This window comes from Hyla sarda, chromosome 2 (genome assembly GCF_029499605.1).
Source record: "Hyla sarda isolate aHylSar1 chromosome 2, aHylSar1.hap1, whole genome shotgun sequence".
NCBI lineage: Eukaryota > Metazoa > Chordata > Amphibia > Anura > Hylidae > Hyla > Hyla sarda.
Window position 1 is genome coordinate 73,060,836 of NC_079190.1, and position 14,224 is coordinate 73,075,059.

At 42.3% G+C, this 14,224-nt stretch overlaps 1 protein-coding gene across 7 annotated transcripts in view; it reads right to left on the minus strand.

Moving 5' to 3' along the window:
* The window catches only part of FNDC3A (fibronectin type III domain containing 3A), a 316,088-nt gene that overhangs the window by 77,200 nt on the left and 224,664 nt on the right, over positions 1-14,224 (minus strand). For all 7 annotated transcript variants that reach the window (XM_056562070.1, XM_056562071.1, XM_056562069.1 and 4 more), the window contains 2 exons: positions 5,780-5,838; positions 1,185-1,342 (listed from right to left, as the gene is read on the minus strand). In XM_056562070.1, coding sequence (XP_056418045.1) covers positions 1,185-1,342; positions 5,780-5,838 — 217 coding nt within the window. The remainder of the gene's footprint in view (positions 1-1,184; positions 1,343-5,779; positions 5,839-14,224) is intronic.

The following is a 14,224-nucleotide window of genomic DNA, read 5'->3' on the forward strand; positions in this document are numbered from 1 at the left end:
CTGTCTAACTGCTTTCTGATGACTCCCGTTCCAGGAGCTGTGCAGCTCCTATGGGGATATTTTCCCATCATGCACAGCTCCTGGGACGTGACATCATCATTATGCAGTTAGACAGAAAACTTCAGAAGCTAATAACTATTGGAAGGATTAAGATTTTTAATAGAAGTAATTTACAAATCTGTTTAACTTTCCGGAGCCAGTTGATCTATATAAAAAAAGTTTTTGCCTGGAATACCCCTTTAACTTATCCAAGTGATTCTGAGATTGTTTTTCCAGAGTTGCGGTTTAATTCATTGTTGCAGATTTTCTGCAGTGGAAAATGTGCTTCGTCTCCGCCCTGTGTGAAAAAAAAAATGTTTTTAGTGTATAAAAAGCAGACAGCTTTTTATACATTTAGTCTCATTTGGCAAATGTTATTATTTATTTTTACAGCTTTCATCGTGGGGGGTAAACAATGTAATAATTTTATTGCTCAGGTTGTTATGGATGCTACAATACCAAATGTGTGTATATTTTGGAGACTTTGTTAGCTAGAAACAATTCATAATGAGGGAAAGGGGGATGGGGGTTGTGTATTTTTTGTATTTTTCTGAGACCCAATTTGATCATAAGCTATTAACCAGGGGAGCGGGCAGCATGCTCCGCTCTCCTGCGATGTATATACTGTCCCGTACTTTCATTTTCAAATCCCCCGCTGGCAAAATCCTGAATGGCTGGCACGGAGTGGCCACTCATGGCTCTAGGCAGGGTTTTTAAAATTCAACATTGAGGAGGAGTGTATATGAGCCCTGGTGTTTGACATTCAGCCGGCCGGGGATCGCGGTGCAATGTTGCATTGCGCCGAGATCCCCAGCCGGCCATCTTTATGTAGTGTTCCCTGGCCGGCCGGTGTAGTGAAGTGAGGAGGAGTGTTTTAGGTTTACTAAAATTTGTATCTGCAAGCAGGCATTAGCTCTTAGCTGATGTAGATTTAATTTGAAGACACATGGGGCAGCCACAGATGTGCCAGATTTATTAAGTACGGTGCACTTTTTAATAACTCTAAAGCCTGTGAAATGGTGATCTTAGTAAATTCCTCCAAACATGTACGGAAGTAACGTGCTAAGCAAGGATCTTGTCAAGTCCATTTTAAAAAGCTTTTACACAGTAAAAAGTGCATGACTGGCAGCAGAATGTACACATACCTATACGCAACCTTGTATTTTCCATCTTTCCCATTGTTGGATAATAGTATTTCATAGGTGTAAACTTCAGGGGTAAGTGTTCCATCATTTTCTTCACTGATCAGACTGGAAGGAGGTGACCAAGTCAGTATTACAGACCTTGCTTGAATGTCAGACACCTGTAGTGAGACATATACATATGTTATTGTGTATATTAGCCATTATAGAACTTTAAAAGATTCATTGTCTGCTGGCTTGGTGGTTTAACGGGTCTGAATTGCTACAACCATTTGTCTAAGCCAGAGATTAGATCATAGCAATTGTCACTCCTGCTGGCCATAGAAAAATTGGGGCCAAACTTCAACAAATTCAACGAACCTTCAACAAATTCTACCCTGTGCCAACTGTTCTACAGTTTTTTTTATATTTAAGTGTAGGGTCACACATGCTGTATTTTGCTACTGCATACTTTCCTACCCATTGGGTAGTAAAATCAACTGCAGAAAGTATGCAGCAAAATACAGCATGTGTGACCCTACCCTTAAAGTACCTTCCAGCCCCTAAAAACATATCCCCTAACCACAGGATAGGGGATAAGATATAAATGCCTGACCACAGGGGTCTGACCTCTTTGACCCCTGTAATCTCAGGTACAGAGACCAAACTCTCCCCACTGAATAAAGTAGTAGTGGGTTGGCATGTGTTTCATTCATTGTCTAAAGAGATACCAGAGTACAGCACTCATCGCTTCCACAGATAATAAATAGAGTGCAAGGTGACCCACCGCTGCTGTAAGTGGGGAAAATTGGATACCTGTTATCTATATTGCGGTGGTTCGTAAAAGTCATCCCATCGACATGCACATATGTTTTTAGGTGCTAGAATACTATTATCACCTAACTTGTGAATAACTGATTCAGTTTTAATTATATGGAAAATCCTATATGGAAAATTTTGGGTACCTGGAGTCGGAGTCGGCAAACAATGCACCAACTCTGACTCCTACTAAATTTAGATTGGAATAAAAAAAAAAAAAAAAAGCAAGTTTAAATGTCCCAATTCACAAAGTTATAATTAACGACTTCTCTACTGTAAGAATAAAGACCAATGCATGCAGTGCCTCATGTAACTGCAAAACGAACACGTTAAGTGACCGTGAAGAAGCATTCTTTTCATGTGCTTCACTATATGGCATGCAACGCACAATTAGGAGCGGCAATACTTATACTTTCCATAGTGTTGTGTTCTGCTGTTACAGGGAACCCATGGGTAACCTAGCCTCTCACTGATTAAGTAAATATGTTTTTTGCAGGACTAGAGACACTTGTATAAGTGAAAGGAATGGAGGGTCAATAGTTCAAGACTGAAGCTGTAAACCACTGGAAAAACTGCTGTCATTCAGCTAAGGCTATAAAAACTTTTAAACTCGGATTGTTAGCTTAAAGGGTTAGTCCAGTGGAAAACTTTTTTTTTTTTTTTTAAATCAGATTTGTAAATTACTTCTATTAAAAAAATCTTAATCCTTCCAGTGCTTATCAGCTGCTGAATACTACAGAGGAAATTATTTTCTTTTTGGAACACAGAGCTCTCTGCTGACAACACGAGCACAGTGCTCTCTGCTGACATCTCTGTCCATTTTACAAACTGTCCAGAGCAGCATGTGTTTGCTATGGGGAATTTCTCCTACTCTGGACAGTTCTTAAAATGGACAGAGATGTCAGCAGAGAGCACTGTGCTCGTGATTCAGAAGAGAACTCTGTGTTGCAAAAAGAAAAGTATTTCCTCTGTAGTATTCAGCAGCTGATAAGCACTGGAAGGATTACGATTTTTTTTAATAGAAGTAATTTACAAATCTGTTTAACTTTCTGGCACCAGTTGATTAAAAAAAATAAAAAAGTTTTCCACCAGAGTACCCCTTTAAACATGACTATGGGATTCTACTAGGGAAATCATGTTTTATAATAAATGCCCCTTCCTGGATCCTCCCACTGCCCTATCTTCAGCAGCAGATCAGCACACAAAAAGGTGGAGGCAGCAGCTTCTGCCCAACTCCCTCTCTCTGCTAGAAAAGCTTAGAAGAACTTGGTGGAGCAGCTTCTTGGATTCAACTGTAAGTGTTTATAAATACATTCGCATATTAATACAGAGAAGTCGGAGAGTCGGAAGTACAAAAAACTGTCGAGTCGGAACATTTATCTACCGACTCCACAGTCCTGTCCGACACCCTGTTGATCGGCAAAGCAACCTCTGTGCAGGGTGATGCTGTATAACACATCGGCTTTTCAAATGTATGAGAGACCACGTAATACATGGACAGGCTGGGTCTGCCAGAAAAAGGCAGTCTTAGTGAAAGCCTTAAGGCTTTAGCTTATCGAAGGTGGTGCTGAATGAGCATAAAGTAAGTCTGTTTTTTTTTTCTTTTTAAACAACTTCTTTAACTTTTTACACCTAAAAAGCATATCCAACCAAAGAAATATATGGAACAGATCCTGCTTCAAGAATGCTTCTGGTCTATTAGAACACCAAGGTTTCCATTATATGGAATATTGTAAGTGTTTTAGCAGCATCCACGTTGCTCTAAAAAGAATCTACAGCAAAAACAATAGTTTTGGTGAGAAAAATAACATTGTGCTTTGTAAGTATTATCCAGGATGCAAGCACTTAGGACATATGTCTTTTGCAGAATTATAAGGTGAAGATAAGCTAGCCTTTCATTTATTTTCACTCAAGTATTACTGATGTTCTAGCAGACTGTCCAGTCTTTTACCAAAGTTAACTAAGAGTGCTTCATAAAAGAGGTTTTCTTAGATCTCACACTCTTGATGTAGGTACCAAAGCATTTGTCAATGACTGGAATGTTTTACTTTTATCTTTTTGTTATCTTTCTTTGTAAAAATGAGCAGAAAGCTATTTGTGATTCCTAGAGCTTTGATCTGTGTCATACCTTAAGCCATGCTATATAACGGTGAAATCCTAGCAACACTCATGTCACAGTGCACATACAGCTCACAGAATGTGAATGCAGCAGTCATTATGAGTATGAAATGCAGTTATCACAATATTGCAGTTACCGAGCATGAAAAACCATATAAGTTGTGCATTATAGGTGAACTTTAGCTTAAGTGTGAGATAGGGACAGGAATGGTCATTGGTATATTTTTTCCCCAAGGTACCTTTCATATGCTATACCAGGTTTCAGGAAGCAAATATCTCATCCAGGGAAAGCTTGGTATGATATAGGGAATCCAGGAAATAGTTAACATCCCTGGTGAGACTTTGGCAAGTTCTGCTATCTAACCTGGATTTTAATGGGATTGTGGCAGGTTTGGTAGTGGGACCTTTCATCCCCTCCCTGGGCCACTACAGATGTTCAGGTTGGCCCCAGGTCAGAACATGTGTTGAGGCCAATTAATACTGGGTTTACAAAAGGTGTAACCAAGTCTGCTGTAAGGAACCTCTGATGAGAGTTGGAGTTCTGAGGTGGGCATTTACCTTGTGCGATTAACACATTTTTGTTAAGTGACTGGTAGTAAGCCAACTGTACAGAGAGAAGATTATGTGAACTTAGCTCTTGACAAGCAGGATTTATTTGGTATATGTCTGTGTCGGATGCAATGAGTTTTGTTACTGAAAACTAAAGGCAGGAGAAGCCCTGTTAATCTTTACTACTGTGTCCCTGTCTATGACTGCTATTCTGACGCTGTTAGACTGATTCTATGGAGCTCATTCTAGTTTCATACTACACAGAATATATCAGTCCATTCATGAAAAGAAGCAAAGGAAACCAACAGCATTTCATGGCAAAGAGTGCAATGCATCCTGCTTGGCAAAGATTGTTATTCCATGCTATTGCTATTACATTGCTATTACATATGCTTTCTATTAAAATGAATTATTTTAAAAAGAAATATGTCACTATTTGGCTTGATCAACAATAGGTATTTATTAAATGATATTATTTACATTTCATAACATTCACAAACCATATATTTTTTTATTTATATTTCTTTTACTTCGGTTGTTCTATAGAGCTGTTGTTCCAAGATGTTTAGTGCACATCTCTGCCAGATCACAGCAGGGAGAGCAAACTCTAAATGGTAGTTCACAAAGTTATGTTGATGTGTACTGCCAATATATTAATGCTCATTCCCTATGTTTTTTACATTAGAAGAACAAACATTTCTATGTCAGCAATATGCATAACTGAGTACTGCAGCGGAGAGATGCAGTACACAGAGGCAGCAATTTATAAAGGGGAGTTTCTGTAGCAGGCACTTATAGAGGAGGGGGTCTGCGACAGGCACCTATGGAAGGGGGCGGGTGCTGCGACTGGCACCTATAGAGGGGGTCCTGCGGAAACACCATTGCTAAAAATCACTGAGGTAGGAAGGGATTAAAAAGATACTCAGTGAATGCAAAAAATAGCATTCTGTATACCGTATGTTTACAAAATAAGCAAACCGCAGCAGTACAGTTTGTGCATAAAGCCTTCAGTAGTATAATAAAGCTGTCATCTGTCACTGTACTCCTCTTGTAAGATAATTTTGTTAATACACACCAGCCTGGAAAGGGCAGGTGAAAATTTATTGAATTAAAATATATAGTGCAGTACTTACCTCTGGCTTTGAAATGTTGGAAAGTTGCGCTTCTAATGCTTTTGTCTCTTCATCTTTTTCTACAATGAGGATAAATATACTTTATAATTTCCTTAGAAGCAATTTGTACTATATTGTAAAACAGTTGATGTATGCAATATACTGCATTCAATCTGATCAGACCATATTAAAACCACTTGTGAAATAGGATCAAAGTAAAGGGAAATAGAAGCCCTTTCCAACCTCCTGACCTGTCCATTTTAGTAAATAGTTGTAGTGCCCATAAAGTAACAATTCTGAACAACTTTTCTTACAACGGAACACAAGCGCAGGATCTGCTCCCCCAGCATAAATGCACAACCAGGCATTTGGGGTTGAGCATTTCCTGCCATTTGAAACCACGTTTTTTTCCTTGTTGTTCAAATCTTGTACTTGGAGTTGTATAAACTCCCAATCTAATGCGCCTTAATCACTATTATAGGCAGCATTTCGGTGCACCTGTGGGGCCGGCAACATATCAGCCTTCTTGGGTGGGGCTCATAACCTTCCTCTGTACTCCCACTGTATGTGTGCTTAGCCACACTGGAGTGAATGGGAATAGGCTGTGAGTCGGACCTAATGCCGCTGTAATTGCCCACTGGCCCCTGGTATTGCCCATACGGCACAGGTAGGTTAGCGTTAGGTCCTGTGCCACTTGAGAAACCTTGGCGTTTGTGTGCGGGCTCAGGTATGTCCTTCATATAAGGATATACTGGTTAATGTCTCAATTTTAACATTTTGAGGGTTAGTCATATGTGTTACACATCCACACCTTTCATCGGGTTTAAGATGCCATTGTGGCACTTGTAGACTGCTGCAGACATCCCCCATTGTATGCATTTTTATGCTGGGGATTGCCCTTAGCAACAGACCACAAGGGGCAGGATCTGCTCCCCCAGCTTTAAATGCACAACTGCATTTGGGGTTGAGCACCTCCAGCCATTTGAAACCACGTTTTTTTTTTACTTGTTGTTCAACTTTTCTTACAATCATGCATTTGTGCTGTTCCTGTTATTCCTCCAGGAAATGCATTTGGTAATTTGAACTGTGTAGCACACCATTTTCCTTGTCAAAGGAGTCTGGTCCTTTACTCTCTGACAGTATGCCGCCAGTGCTGTGTAGAAGACTCACCCTACTGACCTTATGGGGTAAGTGAAAATACGTTGGAAAAAAAATAAAATAAAATAAAGGAAAGGCAACCAAAATGACACCTATATTATCTTAGTTAGCTACGTTACCACCAACAGCAGGTATCTAATAAAAACCAGCAAACCCTCATTGATATTGTAGGGAAAACAAGTTCTTCCAACTAATATCTAATGCCTATGATCAAATTTTACATTGAATTGTAGTAGATGCACCCACTGGATATGATCCTTCTTGTCTTGTAAATTTTAGCTACAGAATTTTGTTAGCAGTACTAAACGTAAAATATGAAGAAGATCAAAGGAAAAAGCAGGCTCACTTTAAACCACTAACAATATAAAGACTGAGACAGACCAGAATTTATCTATACCAAAGGTGATAAAAAAAAAAATATATATATACACATACAATGGTTCCGAGGCCCCAGAACCAATTACCATTTTTAAATAGACATATGTACTCGACATATGATGGTTTCAACATATGATGGTTCTCCTGGAACCAATTAATATCATATGTTGAGGGACCACTATATATATATATATATATATATATATATATATATATATATATATATATATATAAAGGTGCTCTAAACCAGTTAATATATAGGGTTAAAAATTATTTTGTGACACTAATATTACTTAATTTCAGAGTTGTATTTGTACCGACTGAACAATTAAAGAGTTTGAGCAACTGTGTGTATGTGGCCAACAGGGATGTATATAATGATGTTGAGAAAGGATTAACTATTGGCATACCACAGGACCCTTATGATTGCTGCAGAGTGATAAAGATAGACAAGTTATATGCATACACAATAAAATGATTAAAAATAATGGTTAAAGGGGTACTCCGCCCCTAGACATCTTATCCCCGATCCAAAGGATAGGGGATAAGATGTCAGATTGCCGGGTCCCGCTGCTGGGGACCCCCTGGATCTACCATGCAGCACCCACCTGTAGCGGCTTCGGGAACCGCTGGAGGTCCTCAGGCTGAGTCCATCTCGACCACCGGGACGGAAGATCGTGACGTAACGACTCCGCCCCTTTTGACATCACACCCCGCCCCTCAGCTGTCATGCCCCCTCCCATAGAATTGCATTGAGGGGCGGGGTGTGACGTTAAACTGGTGCGGAGTCGTGACATCACGATCTTCCGTCCCGGTGGTCGAGATGGACTCAGCCTGAGGACCTCCAGCGGTTCCGGAAGCCGCTACAGGTGGGTGCTGCATGGTAGATCCAGGGGGTCCCCAGCAGTGGGACCCGGCTATCTGACATCTTATCCCCTATCCTTTGGATAGGTGATAAGATGTCTAGGGGCGGAGTACCCCTTTAAAAAAAAATTCCTATAAGAAAATTACGGTATTCACAAAAATTGTCCTATAGAAGGAAATATCCTGGATTCTAGAGAGCAATAATATAGTTCATATAACATCAGATATGTGGTTAAGCCCGCATGGCTGCGTTTGTGGGAGGAGCGTGGGCCTATATATAATGCACACAATCCCCTTCCTCGGGGGCGTGTCTTGCATGTGTGCTGTTCTCTGTTACCAGAAGCACTGCTACAAGCTCAGAGGAGAGGAGGTCTTGGTGTTTGGTACAAAATTGTCCAGGATACGTGAGTGCCGGTACCCTGCTAATACGGGGTAACGGCTTGGTTTATTTCAGCCTGCCATGGCTTTTGTCTGCCCGTCGTGGCATTACTCTATACTATCATGTTTAAGTGCAGTGATCGGTGGGGTTATTACTGCTTACACGGAAATTCAGCGCTGGCTAGCCACGGCACTGTCAAACTTTACATCATCGTTTATACTTCTGTTATATTTGTTGCCGCATTACTTTCAACTGTGGCACCAGGTCCACCCTCTTTCAGCTCCGCTCCGGTCTGGGTTGCAGCAAGACCGGAGCTGCAGTCGGATTGGAGATGCGTGTTTCACTGCCTCTGCACGTCGGAGTGGGGGAAGGGTTGGGGGGGGGGGTAGGTTTGGCCCACAGTTTGATGTATTCCCTTTCGCTTATGCAGTTTCAGAGTGGAGGGAATTTCAAACAGGTTGTTAGACAGAGCTGGCTGTGTGCAGAGCTTTGCTGGGCACAGCTGAGGTATTCATCCCAGGGGATAGGGCTCAGCAGCACTGGGTAAGCATGCAGGAAACTGAGTAATTGGTGCTAGTTGGGAATCACATGTGTCGGGCGCACATCATTCTCGCATTACTGCTGGGTTTTAGTTTCCCTGTTTGCAATTCTAAGTAACAAGAAAAAGCAAAGTTGGGCCGTTGATGGCGCTGGTCCTGATGGAAAGAAAGCTCTATAGACCCTTCTCAGTGTCTAAAACGTGGTTTATTAGCACAGAAAGCAACACGTTTCTGGTCCGAACTGGACCCTTCGTCTGGCAACGTGCATACAACATAGTGAACAGATGCGGTTAAAATACATTCCATCCGCAACCATAAAGATTACGTTCATTTGGTAATTCAAAAACATGGTTTATGCAAATAGCGTAGGTAAGCAGAACATCTGCAGCTGGAAACCCGATGCCGTACGGGTGCATTACTGCATATGCATTAAATGGCCGGGAAGTCAGCATCCTGCAAGGGACTGTTAAGTAAGTGGCAATATGATACAGGTATGTGCGGGGATCGCCTTACTAGGAAACTATATCGGCCGGAGAGAGATCCCCTTCTTTTTCTCTGCGGCCGAGAGAACAAAGATGATTGGGTGAGCGGAGCTGAAAATGCTCCTGATAGGTCAGGGGGCGGAGACCTGTGTTACATGTGTATCACTTGGACTCCGGAGCTGTCAGATCCCTTAGTGCTGTGGAGCGGTGGCGGAGTTCAAAAGGGGCGGACCTCAAGAGGTAGCTATCACCATACGGGTGAGTCTGCTCTCACATAGCGGGGCAATATGCAGCGGTAGCGGAGTTGAAAAGGGGCGGACCTGGCTTGAAAAAACGAACACGGATATGGGTAAAAGGGTAGTGTGAACGGCTTAGTATGCTGATAATGAAAGATTGGGAGGCACCTTTCTAGATGGACAAAGATGTGAAGAGTGGTCTGATGGAGATTGGCAATATATACATGTATCTGCTGCCTTATGTGTTGATCAGTGGGTAAAAATAACCAGGCTAAATACTTGGAAAGCTGTATGTTAACCCAGGGGGTAAAGTCACAGACAAGTAGCTACACATGAAAATTACTGTATTTGGTATGCAGCAGCCGTACGAAGCCTGTAGTGTGGTAGAGATAGGGACGATTTTTAAAGCCCCTATTGGGAAGAAGTACCCTAAATCCTATTATTGATGGGGATAGGGGGGGTTGGAATAGTTGTGTCCCAGGTATACAGTATGTAGGGCTGTCGGCATTGTTGGCATATTTAGCTGGGCTGTTGATGTGGCATTGTGGTGATGTATGAAAATGGAAATGAAGGAGCAGGCAGTATTTAAAATGTTAGTGTGTAGTATAGAGATTATACAAGAATAGTTTCAGAAACTTCGTAAAGTCCAATAGGCTGGGGAGATCCACACTTGAAGATCCAGAAAACCTCTAGCCTCTTCAATATTTCAAATCTATTCAAACGGGACTTAGGAACATGATCAACAGGCGTAACACTGAAGGGTTTAGCAGTCCCTTTGTGGGCCAAAGCACAGTTTAGCAGTCCCTTTGTGGGCCAAAGCAAAGTCCATGTAAAAGGAATCCTGTCCTTATGTTAAATCTGTGCTTATTGATCCTGCTGCGCAACTACTGGGTAGTCCGCCCAATGTACTGCAGGCCGCAACAGCATTCAATAAGGTAGATGACAAATTCAGACTCACAGGTAAGATGGTATTTCATCTGGAGGATTTCACCCGAGGCTTTTGAGCGGAATTCTTGACGGTTATGCACAATTTCAGCACAGCAAAGACATCTGGTTTTTCCGCAACTGAAACTCCCTGGTTTTCCTTTTTGAGCTGGTCTTTGTTGTAGTTGTCTGAGCTGGCTTGGAGAAAGGAGGTTTTTAAATTGTGGGGGCCCTACGGAACGTGACTCCTGGATGTTCAGGTCGATTTTCACAGAGAAATTTGTCGCTCCCAAGGATGTACCAGTGTTGTTGGAGAATTTTCTTGATCTGATTAGAGGATGAACTGTAGGAGTTAATGAAGTTGAGTTCCCAATTCTTAGTGGTGGTCCTTTGTATCCTCGGTTTTAGACAGTCCTCCTGTGTCAGATTTTTGGTTTTTTTCGTAGGTCAGGGACGGACAGAGGGGTCTGGTGGAGTACAGAGCAGTATGGAACAGAGAGAGGGGTCTGGTGGAATACAGACCGGTCAGGTACGGACAGAGGGGTCTGGTGGAATACAAATGGGTCAGAGATGTAAAGAGGGGTCTGGTGGAGTAAAGAGGGGTCTGGTGGAGTACAGAGGGGTAAGGGACAGACAGAGGGGTCTGGTGGAGTACAGAGGGGTAAGGGCCGGACAGAGGGGTCTGGTGGAGTACAGAGGGGTAAGGGATGGACAGAGGGGTCTGGTGGAGTACAGAGGAGTAAGGGAAGGGCAGAGGGGTCTGGTGGAATACAGAGGGGTCTGGTGGAGTACAGAGGGGTAAGGGGATGGACAGAGGGGTAAGGGGACGGACAGAGGGGTAAGGGGACGGACAGAGGGGTAAGGGGACGGACAGAGGGGTAAGGCGACAGACAGAGGGGTCTGGTGGAGGACAGGGGGGTCTGGTGGAGGACAGGGGGGGGTCAGGGATGGACAGAGGGGTCTGGTGAAGTACAGAGGAATATATGGCTTGGGGAGGTTAACAACATGGTTTAGAATGGACATTCTTCCTGTCATATAATTAATACTGTAAGTTTCTCTACTCTCTGGCTGCCCCTGTTATGCTATGGAAGGGTTAAACCAGCTGAAAAAAACTTTCTAGATAAGAACACAGGGGCAGACAGGGAGATCCGTGTCGTGGGCTGATGGTGAATTTACCTCGCAGCCCCCGGCCAGGAGGGCTCCTCAGCTCCGTGCTCACTGACAAGGGGCTGGCCTCCTCCTTCACTATACAGTGCGGCCACAGCTCTTAAAGTGGCAGTCACAGCTCTAAAAGCAACTCCAGGCGTACGGTAGGACATACTTGTGCCTAGCCAAAAGTACCCAATTCTCCCCTTTGTTTTGTCTTGCTGATCTAGTCGACTTACACGTGACCTACCAGAGACAGACAGGTAAATTCTTGTCCAGTGCCAATTACCCATGTAACTGTCATAAAAGTAACTATCTACTGCCCGAGTGTGTATGAAGTGTGAGTGAGCTTATAAGGTTAAAAATTCAAGAGCCACGATAGGATATCAGAGAATCCATGGTTGATGCTGAGTTATAAATGTAAGTTTGTTCCAAGTAATGCAAAGATGTAATACATAAGGCAGGATATATGGTGACCACACGCAGAATGAAGTTCTACTACAATAAACCACTCGATCTGAGCTGGTGGTTCAGAGAAGTAGAGTTGAAGGTATTCACTGCGATGTGTAAGATATCTAAAGGTATGAAACAATGAGTACGGGTACACTTTAATTACCGCCCACAAGTATGGGCCTATTGAAGTAAAAGTGTTCTGGAATCCTTGAGCAAACCAATCTGTAGTTTGTAATTCAAGTGTTCAAAGTCCAAGAGCGGCCAGAGAAAGTGGCCATCGTAAAGATCAGAGCCACATGAAGGAAACAGCCCCAGAAGCCAAGGGGACTGAATGGTGAAGGAGGCTGCCAAGGCTGCAGTGCTCCTGTTCCCCCACAAAGATGGTACAAAGTGTACAGGTGGATGGGCAATGTGGAAAATTCTGGTTAGGTCTCTTGCAGGAACCAGCTATGCATGCTGAGAGAGACCAATGGAAGAAGAAAGAGGTGGTACAGGGCAAAGACAGCATCTGGAGAGAGTTGGTAAGAAAATGTATGTGCCAGCAGTCTTGTACCCCATGGTAACATATATGACCCCAAACACTATGTGCTATGTGTGTAGTAATGTCAGTACATTGGGTGGCCTCAGGATTCAACAATGTAGAAAGAAGTTTTGTACATACGTCATCATTTACATCTGACATATGACCTAGGTAAAAAAAAACAATAAAGGTATTTGACCAACACGCTCCATAAACATCTTACCTGTTTCAGAGAATATGAGTAGACTTCATCTAAGTTCCTGGGGTAGGAAATAAGTGAGGAAAGAGACGATTACATATGATGATCCCGTATAGATGTATCTCTGATAACTGTTAAATCTATGTCTGTGCATAACCATGGTTGTTCCAAAGGGAAAGATAATCACAATGGATTGTTACGATGTGACATTGTATGAGGAGAAACAGTAGGTGAACATGTACAAATAGCGGGGTGCAACAAGTATTTCAGTGAGTGATAATGTTGTAAAAGGAATACTTGGTGTAAGATTATAGAAAGGATAGACCTAGCTAGCGGGATGAGTAAATGGTAACTATGGTAAAGTATGGGATACTTGGGGATATGAAGCTTAGAGTCAAATTAGAAGGGAATTAAACTGGAGAATGCACATTAGTCAAGACACGTCTGCCCATACACACTTCCATTACCGAACCTACCAAGGAATCCAAACCCCACTTTAAAAATAAACGTGCAAACCCTGCTGAGAGTTTTAATCCCTTTGTATATATTTTGATGTTATAGGAGTCCCAAGGGGGGTCCAAGATGAGTTTAGAGCTATAGGTCAAGTAAAAAGCCAGTGTTGAGTCAATAATATCCCAGATTTCATGAGTAAAATTAATTATATCTATTATAACCAACAAAGATTAATACATTTCTTTGTAAATGCTCTTTAAGGTCAGGCCGAACTACTAAGAGCCACATCCGCTATAACATTCCAAAATGGTACGGCATTAGATATTATGTATGGTGTAAGAGGAAAAAGGGGGTATATAAAATGTTCGGGGAGACTTGTTGCACATATATCTCAACCAGCCAATATAGGGCCGGTAAAATAACTCATAATTCTAATAATCTTGCTTTGTTGTGTGTTGTGTTTTGCCTTGCCTAAAGAAGAAGAAGTGTGAGACGACCGTCGAGAATTCACGCCAGTGATGACAAATGTGGACTTTGAGATTACAGATGAAGCCTATACCCCATTACAGAGCTTCAATGCCATCTATAACACCAGTGATGCATAGGGACAGCATCTGACTCCATAAGTGTAAAGTCTGAGGCTAAGGGGGTCCATGGACAAGCCGACAAGCCATGGGTCGTCTAAAGTACAGTAAAGTGTTCGAGAAAACACATCGGGGCAGATGATGGAAATTA